The following is a 25,554-nucleotide window of genomic DNA, read 5'->3' as shown; positions in this document are numbered from 1 at the left end:
CGTGACGCAGAGGCCAACCTCCTAAGCAACGGCTAGCACAGCCCGCGAACCTTGGGGACTGTATCGCCAGTTCTGTGGGTGGAGTTGTGTAGTGGCTCGGCGGTCGGGTCGGGCGTCATCGGAGCAGCAAGGCCCAAGCTGGCGCTGGGCCTTCATCTTCCCCGAGTGATGGGGAGAACTTTCGCGCGGGAAAAATTTGATGACGTAGCGCATACGTCATTTCCATTTTCGGGGGGGGGGTGGGAACTGTTCTTCTTAAAAGGCCCGCGCAAGGCGGGAAAATAAATCAGTTTTTGTTCTGCAACTCATCGACTAGTGTCTTACTTTCACATCGCGGTAGCAGCCGCTACAAAAGCTTCAATTTTGGGGAAGACTGGATTGAAGACAACTCTCCAGGCCCACTCTGCCTGCCACTAAGCCAAAAGAAAAATAAACTGCTTGAGTCTGGACTTTGGGTGATGCTAATGAGCAGTGACCTATGAAATGTGGCACAGATCAGTGGGAGCAATCTGGAATGATCCTGAGGCTCGGAGGCTGGATGTAACAGTGACTTTGACCTCCATGGGCAAAGCAGTCCTGGTACATGTACAAGGCTATGTTAGAACTTGTAGGAGGGCACAAATCTCAGTGAGAACAGAGATTGTAGTTTGAGTATTTGACTTTTAAACAGTTTCAGAGTAGGCAATGTTAGTACAAACTGGTGGTTTTGTGATTAAATAAGAACTGTTCTGTTTTTCAAAACAACGAAGTTGAAATCACAGTGGAAACAAATGATCGGTGTTGCACGTTTGTTGATATTATTTGTGTGAACTCTACAGCAGAATAACAGTGCTCGTGCCAACAAATGTTCCCCCAGAATGTCAGGGATTGAATTTCCCGTCGGTAACTCTGGGGCCCAGAAATGAATGCAATATTGCTGTTCTCCTGGTTAAGCTGACTTTTAATTGCACAGCTTGTTTTATTAGGTTGCGTGTAGGAACTTCTAGGCCAACGATGATTTTCCGTGTGAAATAATTCCTACATCCAGCCCCCACCCCCGTAGGTTCCTGCATTAAAGTAGTTTAGAATCGCAAAAAATGTACAAAAACCCACGGAAACTGGCTGGGTAAGTGTAACGATTCACTAGCTACTGACCACAATATCCAGTCCATTATTGTTTAATTTTATTAAACTTTATTTTGTTCAGCTTGTGAGTTTATTGTTGTGTTAAGCTTCTTAGCCCATGGTAACGTGATAGCATCACACCGAAGGTAGTTGCAGTAGTTGGCAGCATTTTACAGGTTAAGAACGGCTGCTCCAGTGACGCCTGCAGGTCGCGCCGCCGTCATTGCTACATCATCGTGCTTAGTGTTTTTTTGTTTTCCGCTGGAAGGCGACTTGTTTCAGTAGGTTATTGGCCCGGAAGGACGAACCGTAATGTCGGCTGGGGATAAGGAAAGCGATATCTTGAGCGGCTTTCAGCCTCCTTTTGAACATTTTTCCACCCAGGCTCTTCATGTGGGGCAGGATCCCGAACAGTGGAAGTCAATGGCAGTCGTGCCTCCAATTTCCATGTCAACCACGTTTAAGCAGATTGGCCCGGGGAAACATGCGGTGAGTGCCCAGTGACAAATTCGAATTCTGGTTCTGCTGCTAATGCGGGCAAAGAGAGAGAGAAAAGGCTCTGATGTGTATGTGGCCTTTGTAATAAAGAATAGTCAGAAGTAAAAATTAGGATGCTCTTTAAACTTTTAAAATGCTACCAATTTTGTGGTGGAAATACGTATAAAACGTTTTGTCTTAAAATGGAGACTTTGACGCTTCATGCATTTCGATTTGTAATTTAGCAACATTGGTAAATTGATTTATGTTGTTGGCTGTGATTGACATTTCGGAAGGATAGACACAAAGGTAATAATGAATGAGATCAATCAGTACAGTAAGGAGAAAAGATGTAAGATTGGTTTGGGTGAAGGTGAGAAATTGGAACTCCACTCTTGGGAGCATTTGAGCATAAATTCAAGCTTAATACTATACCATGTCTAAGTTTGACATAAGTTCTGCAGTGTTTTGGGGGTTTTGCTGTCTCACCTTTGGTTGCCATCCATTAAATGTACTTTTCACACCAACATAACAACTACCTTCTCTTCAAATGCATACTTCTGAGTTTTATATTAAGATTATATTTTGGTACTTGTAGCACTTGGTATACCTTGATTGCATAGACTCTAGTTTATTATAGAATGTTAACAGCAAAAAAGTCCATTCAGCCAGCTGTGTCCATGCCTGCTGTCCACTAGAGCGTACTCACTAGTTGCATACCTGGCCCTTTTCTTCGTAGCCATGCAAGTTTTTCTTCACGATATATCTATTCAATTCCCTCTTGAAGGCCACGATGGAACCTGCCTCCATAATATCTTCAAATGGTGTGTTCCAAATTCCATCCATGTGATGTGTCCTCCTGTCACTGTTAATCATCTTCCCCTTTACTTTGTACCTACGATCTCTAGTCCTTGACCCCTTCCCTCCACTAAAGGGAATAGCCTCCCAATATCCAATCTGTTCAGACCCCTCTTCATTTCAGAAATTCTTATCAAATCTCCCTTCAGATGTTTTTAAAGAATACAGTCACAGCCTTTGCTCTCTTGTTCTTGTACCTGTAACCATTCATCCCAGGAATCATTTCCATAAATCTTTCCTGAATCCCCTCTGCTGCCCTTGCATCTTTTCTATAATGTAGTAAACAAAATTGAACACAATATTCTAGTCAAGGACAAACCAGTGTTTTATAGAGATTCATCGCGACTCCCCTGCTTTTATATTGGAGTGTTTTGGTCGCCTTGTTATAGGAAGGATGGGATTAAACTGGAAAGGGTGCAAGAAAGATTTGCAAGGATATTGCCAGGACTCGAAGGACTGAGTTATAGAGAGAGTTTAGACAGGCTGGGCCTTTACTCCTCGGAGTGTAGGAGGCTGAGGGGTGCTAAAATCATGAGGGGCAAGATAGGTTGAGCAGTCGTTTTGAGGAATTGAAAATTAGAGGACATAGTTTTGAGGTTACAGGTGAAAGGTTTAATAAGAGCCTGAGGGCAACTTTTTTTTACAGGGGTTGGTAGGTATATGGAGCCAGCTGCCAGAGGAAATGGTTTTAAAGAATTTATAAGCAGAGATGGCAGGTATATTAGATACACTTAAGAAGTATGTGGACAGGTCTATGGATGACAAGAGTTTAGAGGGATACAGACCAGGTGCTGGGAAATGGGATCAGCTTGAATATACCTCTTGGTCGGTATGGGCTAAAGGGCCTTTTTCCGTGCTGTACGACTCTGACTCTATATTCCATCTCTATTGATAAAGCCCAGAACTGTGTGTGCTTATTAACCAATTTCTTAACCTGCCCTGCTGCTTTCAATGATTAGAGCACACGTACTCCCAGGTACCTTTGCTTCTGCATCTCTTTTGAACAATAAATTTTATATTGCCTGCTGGCATTCTTCCTACCAAAGTTCAACACTTCACATTTCTTCACAATAGACTTGATTTATCATGCACCCATTCCACCAACCTTCTTGTGTCCTGCCATAATCTATCACTATCCTTTGCAGTTCAGTGTTGCCAACTTTTGTTGCATCTCGTCCAGTTTAGCTTGAAAGATGACTTTGTGCATTGATTGACAAATTTTGCTGTTTCCTTATCTACCTTCAGTTAAGAATGTACCTGTGAAAGATCTAATTTGGTGAAACCTTTGGCTGCTCCCATCTCTGTTTATAAATTCTTTAAATGGCCACTGCTTATGGTCATCTTCTTGGTTTGGTGTTGTGATCACCACATAATTAAACACTGTTCTTCCTTGCCTCTACTGCAGTTTGTTGTCCTGTCACTTGTCTTCATTAGAGCTCTAATTCATTCTAATTTTATTGAACTCCACCTGCATTCACAATGCAAATTAAACAGGAGGAGGTGGGTATTGCACCTGGCTTTATACAGTACTGGTATTGTAAACCTATAAAATGCTATGTGGCTATGTTTTGAACACTTTTGTATATGTGTCTACACACCCATTTTCATTCAATCTTCAAACTTCTGGACCAAATTTGTCCATCACTTTGATCAGTTTAGAATAATCAATTATAAGTTTCCTTGACCATGATGAAATAAGATAAGATTTCTTTATTAGTCACATGTACATTGAAACACACAGTGAAATACTTCTTTTGGGTAGTGTATTCTGGGGGCAGCCCGCAAGTGTCACCATGCTTCTGGCGCCAACATAGCATGCGCACCACGTCCTAACCCATACGTCTTTGGAATGTGGGAGGAAACCAGAGCACCTGGAGGCAACCCACGCAGACGCAGGGAGAACTCCTTACAGACAGTGCCTGGAATTGAACCCGAGTCCAAATTCTTCAATATTTTTGTGTGAATGTTTCATTTTATTATATTTTTTTAAAAAATTAATGACACCTGGTTGAATTTACTATGTACATATGTATCTTTACCCATTATTGAGCAATCTGCTGCCATGTTGATGCATTGACTGACTTGCTGTACTTTTGTTTTGAGATCATTCTTCTTTCTGCAAGTGTTTTTATAAGCCTAATTCTGCATTATTTACATTGGCAGCAGTAGATGGTTTCTTGATGTGAAAACTTCCCTTCGATGAAGAAATCACACTTTTAGAATTGCTCTGATCCACTACTTTGCCTTTAAACTTACATGTTGAAAATATGTGCCTTTTGTTTTTGACAGTAAAAACAATTTGCAATTTGGATCTGTGTCACTTTGTGCTTTGGATTCTGCTCTGTAACTCAAGCCTATGTATATATTTTCCTAAGAAAGGAGACCAAAACTGCACACAATGCTCCTGGTGTGGACTCACCAGGGTACTGAATAACTGTAGCAAGGCATCCTTGTTCTTGTACACAAGATCTCTTCCAGTGAAGATGATCATACCATTTGCCTCCTTAAATGCACTTGCATGTTTGTTTTCAGGGATTGCTGTATGAAGACATCAGGTTTCTTCATACATCAACATTTCCAGATCTATCACTACTGAAGTAACACTCTGCCATTCTGGTTTTCTTACTAAACTGAATAACTTCTCATTTATCCGCAGTATACTGCATTTGTCATATATTTGCTCACTCACTCAATTTGTTCAAGTTGACTTGAAACCTCTTGGCATCATTCTCACCTGACAATCCCACCCAGTTTCATGTCCTTGACTCACAATCCCACCCAGTTTTGTGATGTCTACTTTGTCCAGATGAGTTGGATATGAATTCTCCCCTATCTATTAGGTTCTTTTCTTTCCCTTCAGGTTTTCATCTCACCTTCCCTACTCCACCACCAATTCTTTTCTCCCATGAATAGACCAAAACGTTTGTGTCTGGTCTGTAGAACCAGAAAATGTCTTTTATTTGGTTTTTCATTTGTGATTCAGGGAGCAAAGTTAGTGTGCCAAATGGTGTTTTCTAACTGCAAGTCGATAAACGGTAACCTGACATACGTCTTGTAGTTGTCCAGGTGCTCCATAGCAGAGTGGAGAGCCAGCGAGATTGCATCTGCTGTAGACCTATTGTGGAGGTAGGCAAATTGCAGCAGGTCCAGATCCTTGCTCAGGCAAGAGTTCTAGCCATAAGTAACCTCTCGAAGGAGTGAGATAGGTCAGCTGGTTGAGTGGTATCGCAACAACAACCTCGCACTCAATGTCAGCAAGATCAAGGACTTCCTGACTTTTATACTCAACCCCCGACCAATGAAGACTAGCATGCTGTATGCCTTCTTTACTACCCTACCTACTTGTGTTGACACTTTCAGGGAACTATGGACTTGCATGTGAAGAGCTTTGGTGGTTAAGATTACCATGATTTGAAAAAGAGACTGGATAAATAATTTGACTCGGAGAATGACACTGCACTATGGGGACAGTGTGATTAATTCCTCCTTCTAAGAGTGTAGGGCAACTTGCTTCCTTTACAGCCCTGTGGGTTTGAGTGACAGGCCTTGACCGTGTATCTGGTCGAGTACTGAAAACCTGTGCTGACCAACTGGCTGGAGTATTCAAGGACATTTTCAACCTCTCACTGCTGCAGTCTGAGGTTCCCACCTGCTTCAAAAAGGCAGCAATCACTCCAGTGCCCGAGAAGAGAAAGGTGAGCTGCTTCAATGACTATCGCCCTCACATCCTGTGCTGTGTGTGACATTATATACAGTGTTCCAATAGCCTTCCAAAGCAAACTCTACTGAACATCAAATGTTCACCTTGGAATTAGCAAGAAGGATTTTCTCTATCCTCATTTATTCAATCAAAACTCTTCAGACTTTACAAGCACAATCAAATTTTTCCTTCAGCTATATGTCATGAAGAAAAATACGTTATTATCCTCCTTTCCTAGTTGTAGTTTCCCTTCCTGGTGAACCTCACCTCCAGGTTAATTACTGCACAAACATCAAGCTCAAATTAAATTTTAGCGCAATTACATTTCAGACCCACTTCAAATCTAACAATAATAGATCATGAAGGTTAGACACACTACATAAGTCAATTCAAAGTAAACTAATTTTACATGTTTCAAGACTCCAAACTAATTTGAGTTTGTGAAGGTTACAGGGGTGCAATAATTGGATTAAATGCAATGTCAGAACTGAAGGTTAATGTGTTTACTTCATAGAAGAGAATGAAACTGTTCCAAATGTTGGTTAATATTTAAGAATTATTTTACAGTTCAGTTTTTCCTGAGAATTAATGCCTAAGCCAACAAAAAAATCATGAACAAAACATCTCTTTGGGTGGCGATTTGAAACTCCAATCCTTTGATCCAAAAGGAAACATTGAAATAGGTTGTACCTAAGTGATATGCAAATATAAAAATCTTTTTTTTAAGATCCTGCAAATATTTATGAGGGAGACCAGAATCAGTTGCTGGAGAAGCATTTATTTATTTTAAAAGAAGCCTCAAAGGATAATGGCTAACAATAGTAATGTTCACTGCATTTAAACTAAAACTGTGGACCGTAAAGAAACTTTTGGTGTGCTTTTGTTCCTTTTTAAAGTGCATATGCCAGAGGATTATGTTGCTTCATTTGCAAAGGCTTTATTTTGTGAATCTATTGTACAGCTAAAGTGTCTGATTCTGGATTTTTCTACAGGGCTTTGAATATAGCCGCTGTGGAAATCCGACGCGGAATTGTTTGGAGAAAGCCGTTGCAGCACTTGATGGAGCAAAATATTGTGGGTAGTAATACTTGGTATTTCTTTTATTGTTTTTGTGGCATTGCCTGGAGGGGAGGATATTAATGCATTAAAGGAGGCTTTTCCTGCTGCTATTGAAGTCTTTTTTTTACTGTCAGGATTGCATACTGAGGGAGGGCTGACATTGTTCTCTATTTTGGTTGCATCATTTCTAAAATGGCCACATGTATACGTGACATAAAGCATGCTGAATGGCAACTTGTTAAGGGGGTTAATGTACATACATTTAGCAGAAATAAACAGGCCATGATAACAGCCAATCTTACAATGTTTTGGTCCTCCACTCTTTAGTTGGAAGGTAAGCTGAAGAGCCTCCACTTGTCTATTTAGTTATTGTTCCAACATGTTTGTTTCAGAATTTGCCTCTCTATGGGTTATGCATCAGTGCCGTAGTAATTTTCTCATTGCTTTTTCTCCTGAACCACATTAACCATTTCACAGTATGCTTGCTTTTAAGTAACAATGGATGTCAGAGGCTCTTTCCTCAGCTCACCGTGCATTTCCACAGTTAGTTGTTTCCCTCATAACCAACCTCTCTTGCACACCTACTGTGGAATTCCTACATCATTGTCACAGCCACCATCCAATGCAAGTTATCTTTAAGCTTTCAGAGGCAAGGATACAAACTTCTCCAAGAGAAAGTAATTAATGACCTATTCTTAATCATGTGTTTCTAATTAAATTTCAAAATTAGACTAGTCTCCATTGATAAAGTTAATCTCAGAAATGTACTAATATATTACGATTTGTTGTGACTTTGTTCTTTTTCCATTTGTAAATTAAAAGGAAATCCTATTGTTGGACTGGCAGTTTTAAACTCCATTCTCTAGCATATGGAACAAAAGAGCTGTCAGTGGAAAGAGTCAATCAATCAAACTTATGGTTCCCTCTTTCCCGACAAAATCTCCAAGTGGGAAGAGCCAATTCAAAAAAAATGTCTCAGGCTTGCTGCAGCTGAGTGTTGACCTAGCTCTGAATAATTCCGCATAGACTGCAGAGATTAAATCCAACACATTCCTAATTTGTATAGTTTTTTGGCTTAGAGCATTGCAGTAATATTTTATTTAAAGGTAAATGGATACAACACTCAAAGAAAACTGCCCATCATTTTATGCATTCCGTAAAAATAAAAAAAAACTGCATCTCTTCGATCTGAAACATTAACTCTGCTTCTCTTCCCACAGATATGCCCTGACCTGCTGAGTATTTGCAGCATTTTCTGTTTCTATATTATCATTCTATTTTATTTGGTAAATTAATGTTTGGACTCTCATTCTCTCTGTCTGCAGGCTTGGCATTTGCATCTGGTCTGGCAACTACAATGACTATTGCTCACCTTTTGAAGTCTGGTGATGGCATTATTTGCATGAATGATGTATATGGAGGTATACTTTGTATTTCTCTTTTGTTTTGGATTTGTGTAAGACCATAAGATTAAACTTGTTTGCGTGTCAGAAATGGACGGGCAAGCAACAAAAATACAACAGTGAACTTGCTTGCTGGCTTTCCAACTGAGATGCCAAGAGCATCTGTCAAGGACATTTGTCAGAGGATGATGATGGTGCTTTTATGAATAAATATACAGATCAGATTGGATGACAACATTAGAACCCTTCTGCCTTTTTTAAATGGGTAGAGCAAGTATGCTTTCCTGCCAAGTTGAGGCAAACTGAACACCAGTTACTTTGTTGTTTTGTGGGACCCAGAGAAAAACAGAGACCCCAGGTGCTCCACACATGGTGTAGGACTACTCCATGAAACCTTTATTGCACATGGACCCACAATTTCCTATACACCTCTGCCTGGTTTTAAACCTTCTGGACTGTTTTGTAGGGATATTGTCCAAGTGCGTATTTGGAACGGGTTGGCTGATTAGATATGTTTCTTCAGTTGAGCTGGCCATTCATTGGGAAGTGATCTTCACTATTTCTCAAACAGGGGCCACTTTAGCCAAAAAACCTTCAATATGAGACCTACCATTATTATAAAACAGATATACCTATTGACTCTCGTTGTGCCACCTGTTCATGCACACATACGCATAGGCACACCTGCATGGGTACTTCAGGCACTACCTCTCACACTCCCTGAACTCATACTTGCTGTCCTCTCCTCCCTATTCCTAAATCCCTTCACATTAGTAGACATTTGGAACATGAAAATGATGCACGGCATAAAACATAATGGTATCTAGGGACAGGTAAAATATGGCCTTTTGTTGATGTCGTCATGGTGTTCGAGAAACCACAATGTATCTGTCTTGCCTTTAGTGGAAGAAAGGGTGAAAAGATCTTGCTCTAACAACAAAACATAGTATTACTCAATATATTTTTTTTAAGATCTATCTCAACTTGTATTTCAGGTACTAACAGGTACTTCAGCAGAGTTGCATCTGAAATGGGTTTGGAAACTTGTTTTGTTGACTGCACATCATTGAAGTGCCTGAAGGAAGCAATTAAACCAAACACCAAGGTACATGGAATCTGTGAAAGATAAAACAGCTGTTTATCTGTTTCTTTCCATCTTGATTATTTGCTACAGCCATAATGGTCAATTATTGCAACAGAAATCAGTTCACTTACCTTGTGCCATTTTCTTTGTTCTAACTACAACACTCAAAATGTGGAATGGTGCAATGTCTTTAAAATAAGATTAGTTCATACCCAGGAAAGATCTTTAGCCATTTTCCAAGATGTTATCAAGATGTGGAATTAAGTTAAATTGGTATATGAGGTGTCATTTTGAAGGCGTAAAATGGAAGAATGCATTGCTGGGACTACTTAAACCATGTAATATATACAGTAAGGGACTGTGGAATAAAATCAGTTCGTCAACAAATGTGGAGTGGCATATTTTCCAGAAATACAAAACAGTTTCACTGAAAATTAAATTTGTTCATTCCTGTAGGCTCAGAAAGAATATAATGAGGGAGACATGAGTTTTGACATTCCCTAGGGGGAAAGTGTATGAATGGATTGGTCTGTTTCTGGAAAATAGAAGAAATGAAAATGGGATATGCAAGTTTTCAGTATTTGGCACACAAACAGGGTTTTCATTGTTATGACTTTGCTTGTGGATATTGTATGACCAGATATAGAACAATAAGTTCAGACTTTTCTAGTTTCAAAAAATGTGGTGTTCGCATTAAGAATAAAGATTTTGGAACAATATTAAATGCAAACAGAATATTAAAGAAATCTATTTTAATAAACACTATAAAAATAAGATTTTTTCAGAATAAATAATTAGATTGGGCTGTTTGCCTGGTCTGATTATCAGAATTAACCGTATTTCCATTACCCAGCCCTTCTCTGAACTCTTTTGAAATGATTATTTTGCAATATTTAGGGACCAGTAAATATGCACAAGGCTGCAAAAGTGCTCATCAGACAAAAAATTTTACCCCAGTGGAGCAGTAGTAAATATTGCAGGCCTGAAGTACAAGATGGACAAGTTTCTTTGGAAACTCAAAGAGCTCTTATTGTGAATGTGTCACAGGGCTTCCTGCCTCCCCCTTAGAAGTTTTCTTTTCATTGTCCTCGCACTTCCAATTTGCATATCGCCCTGAATTGAACATAGAAGGCTGTGGGATGGATGCACCAAGCCTGGGACCAGATTTAAAAAGATTTAGGTTGGAAATGGGAAAAGAGATAAAGGTAAAATCCTTAGAATAAACTTTACTACATACTCTTGTATTAGTGGAAAATAGTCTTAATTTTAAAAAAAATGAAAAAAAAACATCTCCACTAATCCATTGTTGTTCACTAGGGTTGTCTTTGAGAAAACAATTGTCTTTATTCTTTCTTCCCTTTCTGCTTCCTCCAAAAAGCAAGTGGAAGAGCCCCTTTGGGGAAACCACTGCTTCTAATCTGTTATGGTTATTTTCACAGCTTGTCTGGATTGAGACTCCTACTAACCCTATGATGAATGTTACTGACATCAAAGCTTGTGCAGAAGTTATACACGAGCATGGAGACATCATTCTGGTGGTCGACAACACCTTCATGTCAGCTTATTTCCAGGTACTGGTATGACCAATAAATATGCAGCATACAAATAATCTAAATTTCAACATTCTTTCACATTTATAGTGTGGGTACATTTTTCGTCATTTAAGTATCACTTGTTTTAGATGACTCTGTATATGGTTTATCACATATTGGATTCTAGTTGGGCAATTTTATTTGAGCCATGCTACTGAAGTAATGTGTCCAGCATCTAATTGAAGGATTTGCAAGAAATATGCAACTGAACATTTCCCACTATATAAACAGTAAAGCTTAAACCTTTTTTGCAGAAATCATTGCACCAGTACATCCATACATTCCAGAAAACGTTCATCTATAAACATTTGCATATTGCAAACTCTACAATTTGTTTATTTAACTGTAAATTTGTCCAATGAATTAACATCCAGGTTACCTTGAGATAAGGATTTTGTTGTGTTGTATAGATCCAATGTCCTGGATAATATCAGTATCACATCTTGTAGTGTGGTTACTTCAGAATCCTTTTTCTTTCACTATAGAGGAGGTTTTGTTGATCCACCTATTAAGACACCAAATCCATTTTTCCTCTGAAACATCTTGTGATAACAATGCCTGAATCTTTGTTTCTCTTCCACAGTTTAATTGGTTTGCACATGTCAATGTTGAATTCATTTGCCATTTCTAAGCCCACCCAAACCGCCACCATTTTTTTTTGCCTCTGTATCCTACTTACAGGTCACGAACCAATGCTATTTAAAATATTTTAATAGAACAAGAAATGTTGACCTCTTGGCATGCAAGATATTGGCAAGATGACCATACACGCAGAATATTGACTAAGTTTGAAATATTTGATTAATCTTTGGAATATTCTGTTAATGACACAAAACCATTTCATTGGCTCTAGATGTAGTCAATGGGAGGTCCACCTTGAGTAGGACCCTTTTTACTTCTCAAGAAGTTCTCTTGCTCTCCTTCCCCCATGTGTGTTCCTCCACTGCACTGAAAAGCAGTCCTTTCACTGAAGGATCAACATGGTTCACTTGCTGATGTGTTTTTCTTTGTATCATTCCAAACGGAATATTAAATTTCTCGTAACAGCTAAATCTATCAGTTAAAATCTATTTTGCGATCTTGATTAAAAATTAAGAGGAGTCAAATCTTCTACTTTTGCTATTTAATGATTTTACTTAGTCCATAAGAAAATAACAAACAGAAGCAGGAGTAGGCAATTTGGCTGATCACCCTGAGCCTACCATTTAATAAAATTCTCTAATCTTATACCTCATTCCCACCCTCCTGTACCAACCCCAAATCCATTGATTCCCTTTAAAATCCAAAATTCTATCAATCTCTCAAATATTTTCAGTAATTGAGCCTCACAGTCCACTTGAGTGAATTCCAAATATCTACTTGTCCTTGGGTGAAGAAATTTCTCATCTCGTGTTGTCTTGGTCTTGAATGGTGACAACTTATTTTGAGACTCTACCTCTTGGTTCTAAATGTGTTTTAATATGATCACCTCTCGTTCCTCTAAACTTAGGTAATACATGTCTAGTTTACTTAATCTTTATTTGCAGCACAATATTCACCTTCCACCCCTCCCCACCACCCCCACAAGGAATCAATCTGATGAAGCTTTGCTGTACTTCCCTCTATTGCAAGTATATCCAAAACATGGACTAGCTTGGATACCCTTTTTAAGCCAAAGCAAAAAGGGCTAATTCTTCTTTGTGACCCAAGTGCTCTTCATACACTAATTTTTTTAAAACTTTTTTTCATTACCACAAAGGAGGCCATTTGGCCCATTGATTCCATACCTCTTCAAGCAATTCCATTTCCTTGTTATCTATTCTCTCGCTCATGCCCATTAACACCTTCTCCCAAGTATCCTACCACCCATTTACCGTTAATCTACAGTAGCCAATTAATAACAAATTTATCAAAGTACACAACATGTACATAATCAATTGATCGTTGTGACGCAATTTGGAAGAGAGCTAATACATTTAGAATCTTTGAAGAAAACATTGGTTGCAAATGAGGAGATTTAAATCCAGGTCAGACATCCTGTAGCTTTCAGGCTGTACAAATAGGGCAGTTTATTTTGGTTACTTTTTGGTGAACTAGATAAATGGTCAGTATAACCTACTTAACTTGCATCATAGCTTCCCAAGGGTTAATCTAATACAAATAATTATTTTTAGGGAGGTGTGCAGGTATCAGTAGAAGGGCAAGACTGTACCTGTTTGACTTAGTTGGTTGAGTCTAGGGGAACTGTGATCCTTGCTCCGTGCAGTACAATCTGCTGGAGGAACTCAGCAGGTCAAGCAGCACGTGTGTGTGTTTGTGTGTGGGTGGGGGGAGGGAGGGAGGGGTGGGTGGTGGAATTGTTGACATTTTGGGTCGAGACCCTGTATCTGACTCGGGGCTTTGGTGGTGTCACATTTTTAACTTTTTTTTTCCAAGTAGAATAAATTATCCGGTGAATCCAGTGAGTTTAAAGGGAGTGCAGGGAACTGGGTCCTGGTGAGCTTAAAGGGAGGACGGCAAACCACTCTTGGTGAACCAGATACCGAACCATCAAGACTTCTGAATAATCGGACAGCAGATTATTGGAGTTTTACCGTACTATGTAGTTGATGTAGCATCTTTCTGTGGATTGAGGTGCAGACATTAGATATGTTTTGTGTTTGTTGATATTTAACTGGATATTTAAATGTGCATCTGGAGATTGAATTGAGCTGGCTTGTGGTTCTGCTGGCCTGCCACACTTAAATTTGCTTGCGTGTAAAGTAGCTATTTGCACTGAGGATGTCTGTGATCCAGAAAAGAGTCATGTTCTTCAGGGTGTCAAATGAAATGTTTTGGGTGGGAGGGGTGGGAATTGGGAAAAGAAAGAAAATGAGATCCCGTGCCACAGCTTCTAGTATTTTGTGGGCTGTTTTCATTAGACTGGAGTAACAGCTATTTAATTACTATTCCACCTAATAATTAGGAATATTTTGGAATACTGCTTTGGTATTTTATCTGATTTCATGATCTAGTTAAAAAGATGTTTATTTTGATGATCTTTCTCCCATTCCTTTAGCGTCCTTTGGCCCTTGGCGCTGACATCTGTATGTATTCTGCAACAAAGTACATGAATGGTGAGAGAATCTGGAATTTAAAGCATTATGTTTGCACTTTAATGTTAGGACCTTATGCCTGAAGATAGATGAAATTCTGCTATAGCATAGTGATGATTTGTTGATTGTGTAAATGGTTACAGACATTAGAAGTACTAAAATCTCAATTTATTCCTCACTTTCTAGATTTCAGTTGTCAAATTACTATAGCTGCATGAGTAATAAGTATTATTCAAAACGTATATATCTTAAAACATCCTGTGCTGCTACAAATTTCTGCTTTGAAGAGCAATTTTCAAAGCACTACTTTGAACAGCCAATTTCTAAATTTGCTTTTTCACTTTGCTTTATGTCCAGCACCATTGTTTTAAACTTGGTCACAAAGCAGCACAGGTAGACAATCGGTCATCAGCAATCATGATGGATACTGACCTCTTTGTGTTCTCTCTCCTATAGCAGTGTTATCACCAGCTCTCCTGGTTTTTTTTCCAACCATGCCTTTCAAATCTTCAGTGATTCATTTTCAGATTCTCTCATTAACTCTTATTGGTCTGGTCGTTTCCCCTCCATCCCATTTGATAAATCTTTGTTCATCTTATTCCTTTATTAAATGTGTATTTTGTTTTGGGGGAAAAAGCTGCAATTTCCATAAGAACATTGCAAAAAGTGGGAGTAGGCTGGTCAGCCCCTTGTCACTTCACAGCCATTCGGTATCATCAGCGTCACTTTCTTGCACTAACATCATAATTTCTTGATTCCCTCAATATCAAAAAATTATCAATCTCCTGTCTTGAATATGCTCAGCAACTGAGCCTCTACAGCATTGGTGAAATCACGTCAAATATAGTACACAGGTCTGGAAGCCAAGGAAGGATATACTTGTAAAAGAGGAGGTGCAGTGAAGGATCACCAGATTGGATTCCTGGGAGAGCAAGTTGATCAAAACGGAGAGATTAAGCAGACTAGTAGAATATTTGACAAGATTTCACCAGTGCTCCATGCAATTGGAATAAGATGTACTCAAATCCTCTCTCAAAGGCTAGCATACCATTTTCTCTTCCCAAATGCTCGCTGCAGCTGCATATTGACTTGCAGCAATTTGTGTGCAAGGGCACTCCAATCCCTTTAAACAGAAGCATCTTTAAATCTTGCATCATTTCCAAATGTTTTGCTGCTTTTTTTAACCAAAGTGGATTACCTTGCTATTTTCCACATTATACTCCATGTCATATCCTTTCCATTCACCCAGCGTGTCTTTAACCCTTGAAGCCTCTCTGCACCCTACTCACTGTCCATGATATCACCTCACTTTGCATCTCCAGGTAAATTGAAAATATTCCATTGATTTCCCCCATTCAAATAATTTTCTGTTTTTTTTTGTTTGTGAATTCCTATTCCCAATTTCTTGCACAATTTTAATTTTATCCACTTGTATTCTAAAATCAATATATTCCAGTTTATGTACCCCAATTCCGCATTAATGTGATGCCTTTATTGCTCAGTTTTGATGAAGGGCCCCAGACCTGAAACATTAACTGTTTCTCATTCCATAGCTGCTTTTTGACCTGCTGAGTTTTTCCACCATTTTCTGTTTTTATCCATATCTCTTGCACTTGCTAATTATATACGTATTGAAATCCAACAACTCAGCCTCTTAAAACCTTTAATTTCACCTACCATAACTATTAAACTAGACCTTCCCCCCCCAAGTATGGTTGCCAACTTGTCTGGATTGTCTTGGATTCACACTGGTGCTAATGTGTAAGGAAAGTACTTTGTATGCACTGCTCACTTGCAAGTCACACGAATATCTGTACTACTTGCCCAACAGCTGTTGGCTTAACTCTTGGCATTTAATTCTCAGCTGCCTCATCTCAAAACTGGCTGGATTTTCCACAGCTGGTTCCATTGCCACAACTTAGTTTCAGATGTGTTGTTCTGCTGGGATAGTGGTGGAAAATTCTTGGATATAGACTTTTTAAATATAATTGAGTGAGCCTTTTGGGCTTTTGCCTCACTTGGACTCCACGTTGGGTCTCGGCTTTACCACCTTGCACCAGATATTTGTTGGGGAGACTTTGAATGCAAAGCCCAGTTGACCCTGCAATCTCTTGACTCAGTGTCTACATCAGCTTTATCTAACTCTAACTTTTAAATTAAAAATGTCTAGTCCAGCTTTTTACTTGAAAGCCATGTGACCAGTGTGTGACCCTTGTCTCATTTTTAATATATCCCTTAATTTTCCAGGTCATTCTGATGTAGTCATGGGCTTGGCTTCCATGAACCGTGAAGACCTTTATCAAAAATTGAAGTTCTTGCAAAACGGTAATGATTTACAATATTTAAATTCTATATAGCTATGTCATTAAAAACCAATCCAAAATATTTTGTAATAGCAGGGTCACTTATTCTATGGCACTAGTCAGTAACTGATTACACTGCTCTTTTGTAGATTCATCTACCATGAATTACACAATGTTAAAGCACAATCTGTTAATTATAAAGTAAATTTTGCAAATTTTTGCATTGATTCGTCCTTGGTTCTGCATGATACTGCCAATATTTTATCACTCCTCTGAAGGATTCTCCAAAGTAAGACCGATGAGAATTAGTGGAACAAGGTGAAGAGTATTTAAAAGGGGGAAATTATGATTGTGTAAAATATAATCCATCTTTTCAATATAAAGCTGGGATATCTGAGTAAGGATTTTTGCATATTAATAAAAGATGCTATTTATGAAAATAAATGGAATATAAAAGAAAAATGTATTTAAACATTTTGAGAAGACGTACAAAAGGCTGAAAATGAAAATACCAAGGTATATAAAAATAAATACCATCAAAAATCAAATTCAGATGAAAGAAGGGGAGAATTTAAGCAGAATTTATTTTTTTAAAAAAAGGAAGAGGTATTGAATAATCTAGAGATAAAAGTAATAAGCTGTTGTTAAGAAATGATCTGTGATGGGGCCAGTAGTCAGGAGCAATGGAAAAATATACTAAAATTCTGAAATGTTGGAAATATTTTGCCAATCAGGCAGCATTTGTGGAACCAGGGGAAAAAAAATTAACCTTTTGGGTTGAAACCCTTCATGAAGTCTGGAAAAGTGAAAAAAATGTGTTGCAAGTTGTAGAGATGGTGTGTTGGAGAAGAGAAAGGGATTGTCTTTGACTGAGTGGAGACCAGGGTTATCTAGAAGATGCAATACTTTCGGTAGCTATTTAGGAGAGAGAACTCAATGTTTGTACATTATAGCTGAGCTTTCCAGATGAGTTGAAATTCACTTGCATTTAAATGCTCTCTGCACTTGATAATTGAATAAAAGAAGTAAAAAAGATTTAATCTTATTTATGTAGAATCTAGGTTTCCTCTCCCTTGAACTACTATGTGCAATTCTGACTTCCATGGGTCAGAGAGGGAGTTAGATGTATTAGTCCATCTAATATACATTTCTGAATTTAATTATTTTGAATAGTAAATATTAAAATAGAGTAAGGTTAACTTTTCCAGTGTTTTATATTTTAAAAAAAAGAGGGTATCAAGTCTTTATATAGGTTTGTTAATTGTATTGCAGCTATTGGTGCTGTTCCATCTCCATTTGATTGTTTTTTGTGTAATCGTGGCTTAAAGACGTTATCCCTTCGAATGAAGCAACACTTTAAGAATGCACTGGCTGTAGCCCAGTTTTTGGAGGCAGATCCTCGGGTGGAGAAGGTCTTTTTCCCAGGTGGGTTATTTGAAGGCTTTGTATACTCTAGAAAGAGGAAGGTAACTTGATAGAGGTAGCAGAATCACAATTTATAACATTTCATTGTTGGATTTTTAATCAATAATTCTCTATTAATAACTCGGTTGTAAAATTAGTTTAAAGAAAAATTATTCCTACCAATCTGCAGGAACCGTTTCATCTCTTGTGGAATATTGGAAGATGACATTCAATGCATCCAATATTTTCATAGTACCTTTTAGTACTCCAGGATGCAGATTCGGATGCTGGGGATTTCAGCTTTCAGCAGCATTAATTTCTACATCACTTTTTGTTTTAAACTAGTATTTATTTCCTTAACTTGTCCCTTTCATAAGAATCTTGGTTCCTAAGCATTTCTGGAAAGTTATTTATGTACTCTTCTGTGAAAACAGCAATTTAAAAAAAAAACTTTGGTTCTCCCATGCCTTTTGTTCCTCATTATAAATTCTTGTGTTTTAAGTGTAAAGGACCTACCTACATTTATTTTAACTGTTTTTTTTATAAACTTTGACAGTGAGCTTTGTGTTCCTCAAGTTTACTCTCTAGGTCCTTTCTTACTGAATTCTAAACTTGGGTCTGCTGCTGCTGCTTCTGGCAACTTTATATGCCTTCTCTTTGGATCTAATAGTGTCCTTTTTCCATCCATGGTGAGGTGGCTATTCCTTTTTGCTTTTTGCTCCAGATAGGAATGAACTATTGCATTTCCTTCATTCCATACCTGTCCAGCATTTGGCCTTTGAATGAAGCTCACTAATGTAGCATAGCCAATACCCCTTCATTGCTTTCATATTTTCTTTTGCTTAAATGTGGGAAACTACTTTTAGATCAAAATTTCCAACACAAATCAAGAATTCTTAAGTTGTGGTCACTTTTTTCCACTGCTGTAGTTTGTACAAATCTTTTAGCAGAGACAATTAGCCCTGCTGGAACATGACTTTTACATATTTCCTTCAGTTATTTGTTTCACTCTATACACATTATTGATAATATAAGTATTTATATAGGAAAGACCAATCCAATTTATAAATACTGTGGAAAATTATGGTTTGCCATGTGGCTCATCAGGTAAATAATTGTCACACAACCTTCTGACTTACTGGGGCCCGGAGTCCTGTGCTCCCTCTTACACAACAGGGTCACAATTCCCCTGAACCCTTTCTATTTAGTGTGGCCTGGTTCCTGTGCTCAGTTTCAACAAATCTGGGTTACAGAAAAATTTATTATCATGCTGTGTAACATGTAATAAAAGTGAATTGGGGTATTAATAGATAGTCCAATACCACAAAGGATGGAAGAAAAAAAAAGACATTGGTCATTCTGTGCTGGTATATATAGAGTCAATGACTCCTGATTCAAACTGCAGAACATGGTACTCAAAACCTGCACAGAATTTGCTGATTCCAAGTACTTGGGTGAATAGAAGATTACGCTACGGCACAGTAGCGTAGTGGTTAGCGTAATGCTATTTCAGTGCCAGCGACTTGAGTTCATTATGGCCACTGTCTGCAAGGAGGTTGTATGTTCTCCCTGTGCTTGTGTGGGATTCCTCCGGGTGCTCCGGTTTCCTTACACACTCCAAAGACATGCAGGTTAGGAGCGCTGTGGGCATGCTGTGTTGGTGCCAGAAGTGTGGCAATATTTGTGGGCTGCCCCCAGAACATTCTACACAAAAGATGCATCTCACTGTATGTACATATGATCAATAAAGAAATATAATCTTACCTTCCTGCAGGCATTATACTTTAAAAATGCCTCTCTTTTTCAGTAAATGTGTTTCTTTCAGGTCTCCCTTCCCATCCACAATATAAGGTGACAAAGCAGCAGTGCACTGGAACTTCAGGCATGATTGCTTTCTTAATTAAAGGAAATCTGGAAAATGCCAAGATATTTCTTGAAAACCTAAAAGTAAGTACTGTTGAAGTATAGTGCACTTTATATAAAAAAATTAAGTTTGCCTAGGTTGTTTATGTTGGGCAACAAGATTTTTTTTTAAATATTCCTTTCTAGTCTCAAAGTATTAAATTGTACCCTTAACCATAAATTAAATGCAACTTTAAACTGCTGTTATTTGACTGGTAACATTTCCTGTTCACTGAAGGAAAGCAATGAACAAGTTAAAATTATATTTCAGGATTTTCTCTTTACTAAAGCACTTCATTTAAAATGGAAAAAAAAATTCAACTCCACTGAAACAGACTGATGTTAAACAGGCAAGTAATAGTGTGATTTTTGCACTTTAATCTCAAACTGTTCAATTCAAGCATAATCACAACGATAAGCCTATTTATAAGGCACCTGAAGTGTATTAGAATATGCTGCTTGCCTGGATGCGAAAATATTCAAGAAACTCAATACCATCCACAACAAAACAGCCAACTTAATTGGCAGGCCATCCTCCACCTTGAACATTCCCTTCCTTACCACTACATCATGCCCATATTGTACCATCTGCAAGATACTTTGTACCAATACACGAGGACTTCTGTGAAACTACCTTTCATACCTGCAGTCTTTACTAATTAGAAGTATAAAAAGAGGAGGTGCATTGGAACACTTATCACCATGTTTCACACCAAGTCCCTCTCAGTCCTGCCTTGGAAATCTACTCAATTACCTCTCAATGACATGTTTTTGACATTGTCAATTTGAGAAATTAATGGAATTAGTTTCTTAATTTATGAAAAGACTTAGTTTTTTTTTAAAGAAGTACTATTGAAAAGAGAACAATCTAGCATATTTCATTGTTTATCCTTAAACTCTTTTTGTAAATAAATATCTTTTGGTCCCCAGAAGGGCAGTTGGTATATGATATGTATCATGTGTCTGACCAGAAATAATCCTGTTTTCATTCTTTAACCTATACTTTTTAGATGTTTTCCCTTGCTGAGAGTTTGGGAGGATACGAAAGCCTAGCTGAGCATCCGTAAGATATTTATTTTGTTTCTTACAATTCTTAAGCTGATTGAAAGCTAACAAGCCTTACTTAGCTTGCTTCATCAATATGGCGAGGAGAGAATCATTTAATCCTATCTTATTCCATTAATGTTTTTAAAAACATTCAATATAATACTTAAATATTGTGGTTTCAATATGCAAAAGCAAATTGGGGAAAGTTCCCCATTTTTTTTAAATCATCAATAGTTTGTCGGTCAGTTGTAGCATGATTTGATTCAGAACCAAGTTTTTTTTAAAAACTTGACCCAGTAATCTGTCTGCCTACTTTAGATTCCTGATTTTGATAGGCAGCTTTGCTAGTGTTGTTAGGGATGGTTTAAAGTAGTTAGGAGTGGAGTTGGGAACCTAGCAGCAGCTTCAAGACGAGACAAAATTTAAATGTGGTAAGTCACAGTCTAATAAACAGTAAACAGCAGCCAGGAAGAGAAAATTCTGTAAATCTAAAATAAAACAGAAAACACTGGAAATATTCAGCAGAGTTGGGCAGCTTCTGGAGAGAGAACCATTCATAAGCAATATGGAAGTGTTCAATTTATCCTTTAATGCTAGTACTCTAAAGAAATAATGCACTGAGGTCATGCGAGTAAACATTGTGGTCATTACTGAAATAAGGTTTGAAGGCGGCAAGAATGGCAGTTCATTACGTCAGGGTCTTGTATAGGGGATGAGAAAGCAAAATGGAAAAGGATGTGTAACAATATTGATTAAGCAAACCTTGCCGATGGTGAAGAGGAATCATTTGCTTGAAAGATCAATGAATTCAAGGATAGAATCTGGTCATTTATCTCCTTCTGCTAACCATATGATTGCTTTTGTTACATTAATGGCCAAACGATCCATTTTGCTTAAATGGAAGGATCCAATACCCCCTACTACTTTTCAATGGTTTTCTCAAACTATATCATGCTTAAACTTGGAAAAAATTAGGAGTGGTACTGTTGATTCTTCGCTTAAATTTGAAGATATTTGGAGTCCATTTATTCAATATTTTCACATGATATAGATCCCCTTTCAATAACTTTCCAACTTGGAGGAATGGACTTGATGACATAATATTACTCTGTTTCTACTGAGAAATTTTAGCCCAGTTTTTTTTTCTTTTTTTTAAAAGTTTTTTTTTGTTTAGTTTATATTGTTTATTTTTTTTATTGATTTGGTTTTTTTTCTTAAATTTATATAATCTTTTTCTTTCCTTTCTTTTATATTCATTTACTAAGAGATCATTGGATCTACAGATTTTTTTTATATTTTATTGTTCTTTATGATTATATATGCTATGATTGTTATCCTGATCTCTTTGTATTACATGTATAAATATTGATGCTATATATCAATCTGTATTAATTTGAAAACTAATAAAAAGATTGAAAAAGAAAAGAAAGAAAGATCAATGAATGAAGCCATGTAGGTTGAACTGTGGAACAAAAAAAAGAGCTTTTGCATTGATGGGAGTGTATTTTAGGCTCCCAGTCAGAGGGAGATAGCACAGCAAATGTTGGTTACTACAAAAATAATAAAGCAGTAATAGTAAAGAAGTTCAGCTAACCTAACAAAACCTGGGACAGTAGTTGAGTGAAGGATAAAGGAGAAGATTTTTTGTTAGAAAAAAAGAAACTCAAACTTTTAAAATCAGTATTGTAACAAGTCCAAACAGAAGGGAGTGAAATTGGACTAGTTTTAGGGAGTGAGTTTGGACCTGTGGAAAAGGTCACTCTGGGAGAGCATTTGAGATAGCAATCGTAGGTTAGAATTGACCTATATATAGAAAAGAACAAAGTTAGTCAAGGAGTAAATGTTCTAAATTGGATTAAGGGAAGCTTCATCTGGCTGAGATTCAAGGTATCAAAAGTGGACTCAAAACTGCTACTTCAGAGTTACTCACTGTAGAACTATGCAGGGTATTGGAGGAGAAAGAGTTTCAGACCGAAAAGTTCTCTATTAAGGATGCTTCTGGATATTTATTAACCAAGGCATGGATTACAAGAACAAGCTAGAACTGTACAAACACCAAGTCAATTACAGCTACAGTACAGTGTGAAGGATGAGATGGCACTAGAAAAGGTGCAGAGGAGATCTTGGGCCTTTGCCAAGACAGGAGGAGTGACTGGTCTGTTGTTTTATTTAGGAAACTCAAGATTTAACTGGAGGTGCATAAAGTAATGAAAGACCTAGCTAGGTAGGTTGAACTGTAACAAATGTCAGTTGCGCGTGGAGCCTTGCTACTTGACCCAAGTCCGATGCATGTCAGGTAGTAGGGCCAGTGCAGTTCTACTCTAAATCAATCATTCTGGTCTGGATTGTGTTGACAAGTATTGTGTTTATGGATTGGACTTCAATATTACACTCTGACAGAACTTATCCTTAACAAAACAGCACAAAACAAATGAACTTTATTCTCTCTTAGGGCAATTATGACACATGCTTCTGTACCAATTGAGGAGCGCAAAGCATTGGGGATCAGCGATACCCTAATCAGATTATCCATTGGTTTGGAGGATGTTGCAGACATCATTGAAGACCTACATCAAGCTCTAAAAGCTGCAGTAAGAAAGCAAATCTAATTAAAAAGAAAACAAAGTTATTGTTCTTGCATGTTACTTTAGACTTTTATCATAAAACATCTAAGTAAGAAGTGCACGTTTGTTTCTGTTGAATGGAACTTGGTATGCTTCCCTGCTCTTCTGCCTTCCTCACCCATACAATACTGATGCTCTTTATGAACTACACTGTGATGGGAAGGATAATTACAGAAATTCCTTCTTGCATGTCCTACAGCTGCATTTCTGTTTACATACAGAATAATGCTTTGAATACAAATCCAGGGAAAGTGGTGTCAAATTTTATGGTACTTCCAAATAAAGGCAACATTCCTGGTTGTTAAGGCTATAAAAGAGAGATTGAACTTCTGGAATACACTGTATTGATAATGACCCTATGTAAACCATCCCATTAAGAATGAACTTTAAAATGATATGGAAGCATTAGAGAGGGTACAATGTTTCTTTAACAGGCAGCCAGAGTGAAGAGAAACAACTAAAAAGATGGCCTTGAAAAATTGGATTATATTTTGTTAGAACAATGCACATTATGGTAAAATCAAAGATTACTAAGGAATGGGACAGGTAAATGTGGTTGAGAAGTTGAAAGCAAGAGCTAGAGATAGTAGATTAAATGTCAGACAATTAGAACAGAAGTCAAAAAGGGGCTATAGAATTCACTCCCAGGGTTAGTCATTGAGGGAGAAACTGTCACCTTTCAAGGTTAAATTGGATGGGTACATGGTACAATCTATTTCCTTGCATGTAGATTGTATCAATATGGATTGGCTAAATCAAATGGCCTATATCCATGTTTTAATTCTTTGGCAGACTTGGCCTACCCTCTACAGAATGATGTGGAAGTAGTTTTGCCACAAGCAGGAGTTTAAGAGAGTTGTATATTATTGCCTAATATTATACCCTCTATCAGTACTTTAATCACTTGGTTAGCTTATTGATATTTGCCAACAAAAAAAATCACCAGACCCCCTTCTACTACAATAAAAACACCAGCTTCCCACCCCCATCCACATTCTGCCCTTGAGTTAGAAGTCATTTGCATATAGAACTAGGTGAGTAGAGTTTTGTTTCACAAAAAAATGTGGAAAGAGGAATTTCACTTACTTTGTTAATTTACTTCCCCAGCATCCAAACGTGGTGACACCTGCCAGATAAAGCAACAAGTCACTTCACAAGTAAGCTGGGAGTGTCCCTTGGAAGAAATTCAAATACCAAGAGGGGAAGAAACTTCAAAAGAGGCAAAAATTTTGAATCAATTACAAAGCTTAATATGTTACTTAAATGCAGCGTCTCAAGATGTGATCTGATTGTAAGATAGATGAATAGTAAATCTGTGCCTTTTTGAAATTGTTTTCTCTGTGGCATTGAAGAATTGGTATATATATAAAAAAAATCTTTCACTCAGGATTGTTGGAGGAAAAAACAACCTTAAAACTATTGTAATATTAATGAAGACAAATGGATAGTAATTATTGTCAATCATTTGCCAGCAGCCTAGAATAAATTACGTGGATGATGTCTTTTCCTGTCCTAGAAATTAATTTATTCCCATGTCAGACTGCTGGAACTGTGTGGCACCTTACCTCCTGATTTTCTTTTAAGTTGCCAAAGGATCATGATTTTCCAGTGAGGCACACTTTTTTCCCCCAAATGCTTACAAATCTGGAAAATGGTGTTCCCTGTAAAAGGAAACCTTGCAGAACTGCATCACATGGCTGTGTTAGCAGTCAGTCTTGGCCTTGGGGGGAAAAAAAACTCTCTCACACTGTTTCTGCAAGTATTGTTAGGCAGAATATGCCAGAGAAGAAGTGAAAGATAAGAAGGGAGATGAAGCAAGTAACCACTTCCCAGACAGAGACCTTGATATCTTTGAAGAAACTCCACAGTAAGAAGTCCTTTGGGGCACAGGGCTAGGTGGCCATCTGGGGCACACCTGGCAGG

The 25,554-nt window shown here is 37.8% G+C and overlaps 1 protein-coding gene and 1 long non-coding RNA gene across 7 annotated transcripts in view; one reads left to right on the top strand and one right to left on the bottom strand.

The window, feature by feature from the left end:
- The first annotated feature begins 1,256 nt into the window (after positions 1–1,256).
- LOC127568288 (cystathionine gamma-lyase-like) lies at positions 1,257–25,133 on the top strand. Its single transcript, XM_052011860.1, has 12 exons — positions 1,257–1,593; positions 7,132–7,213; positions 8,524–8,619; positions 9,597–9,706; positions 11,125–11,256; positions 14,315–14,372; positions 16,599–16,676; positions 17,927–18,079; positions 19,884–20,005; positions 20,971–21,023; positions 23,460–23,598; positions 24,739–25,133. The coding sequence occupies exons 1-12, from the start codon at positions 1,417–1,419 to the stop codon at positions 24,766–24,768; spliced, it is 1,230 nt and encodes a 409-aa protein (XP_051867820.1). The 5' UTR covers positions 1,257–1,416; the 3' UTR covers positions 24,769–25,133.
- LOC127568289 (uncharacterized) overlaps positions 1,498–25,554 on the bottom strand; it is a 79,974-nt gene continuing 55,917 nt past the window's right edge. For 5 of the 6 annotated variants that reach the window (XR_007955987.1, XR_007955990.1, XR_007955991.1 and 2 more), the window contains 3 exons: positions 24,718–24,757; positions 19,823–19,969; positions 17,985–18,106 (listed from right to left, as the gene is read on the bottom strand). This is a non-coding gene — a long non-coding RNA (uncharacterized LOC127568289). Of the gene's footprint in view, positions 1,633–11,656; positions 11,783–17,984; positions 18,107–19,822; positions 19,970–24,717; positions 24,758–25,554 lie in introns of those variants that run through there. The other variant, XR_007955988.1, reaches the window with a different exon arrangement.

The sequence above is a fragment of the Pristis pectinata genome, chromosome 3, assembly GCF_009764475.1.
Source record: "Pristis pectinata isolate sPriPec2 chromosome 3, sPriPec2.1.pri, whole genome shotgun sequence".
Taxonomy (NCBI): domain Eukaryota; kingdom Metazoa; phylum Chordata; class Chondrichthyes; order Rhinopristiformes; family Pristidae; genus Pristis; species Pristis pectinata.
Note: the sequence above shows the minus strand (reverse complement) of the source record. Positions and strands in the feature narration are given on the sequence as shown.

Coding starts and splice junctions, on each gene's coding strand:
- LOC127568288 (XM_052011860.1), top strand. CDS start 1,417: ATGTCGGCTGGGGATAAGGAAAGCGATATCTTGAGCGGCTTTCAGCCT. Junction 20,006..20,970: donor TATTTCTTGAAAACCTAAAA/GTAAGTACTGTT, acceptor TATACTTTTTAG/ATGTTTTCCCTTGCTGAGAG. Junction 21,024..23,459: donor GAAAGCCTAGCTGAGCATCC/GTAAGATATTTA, acceptor ATTCTCTCTTAG/GGCAATTATGACACATGCTT.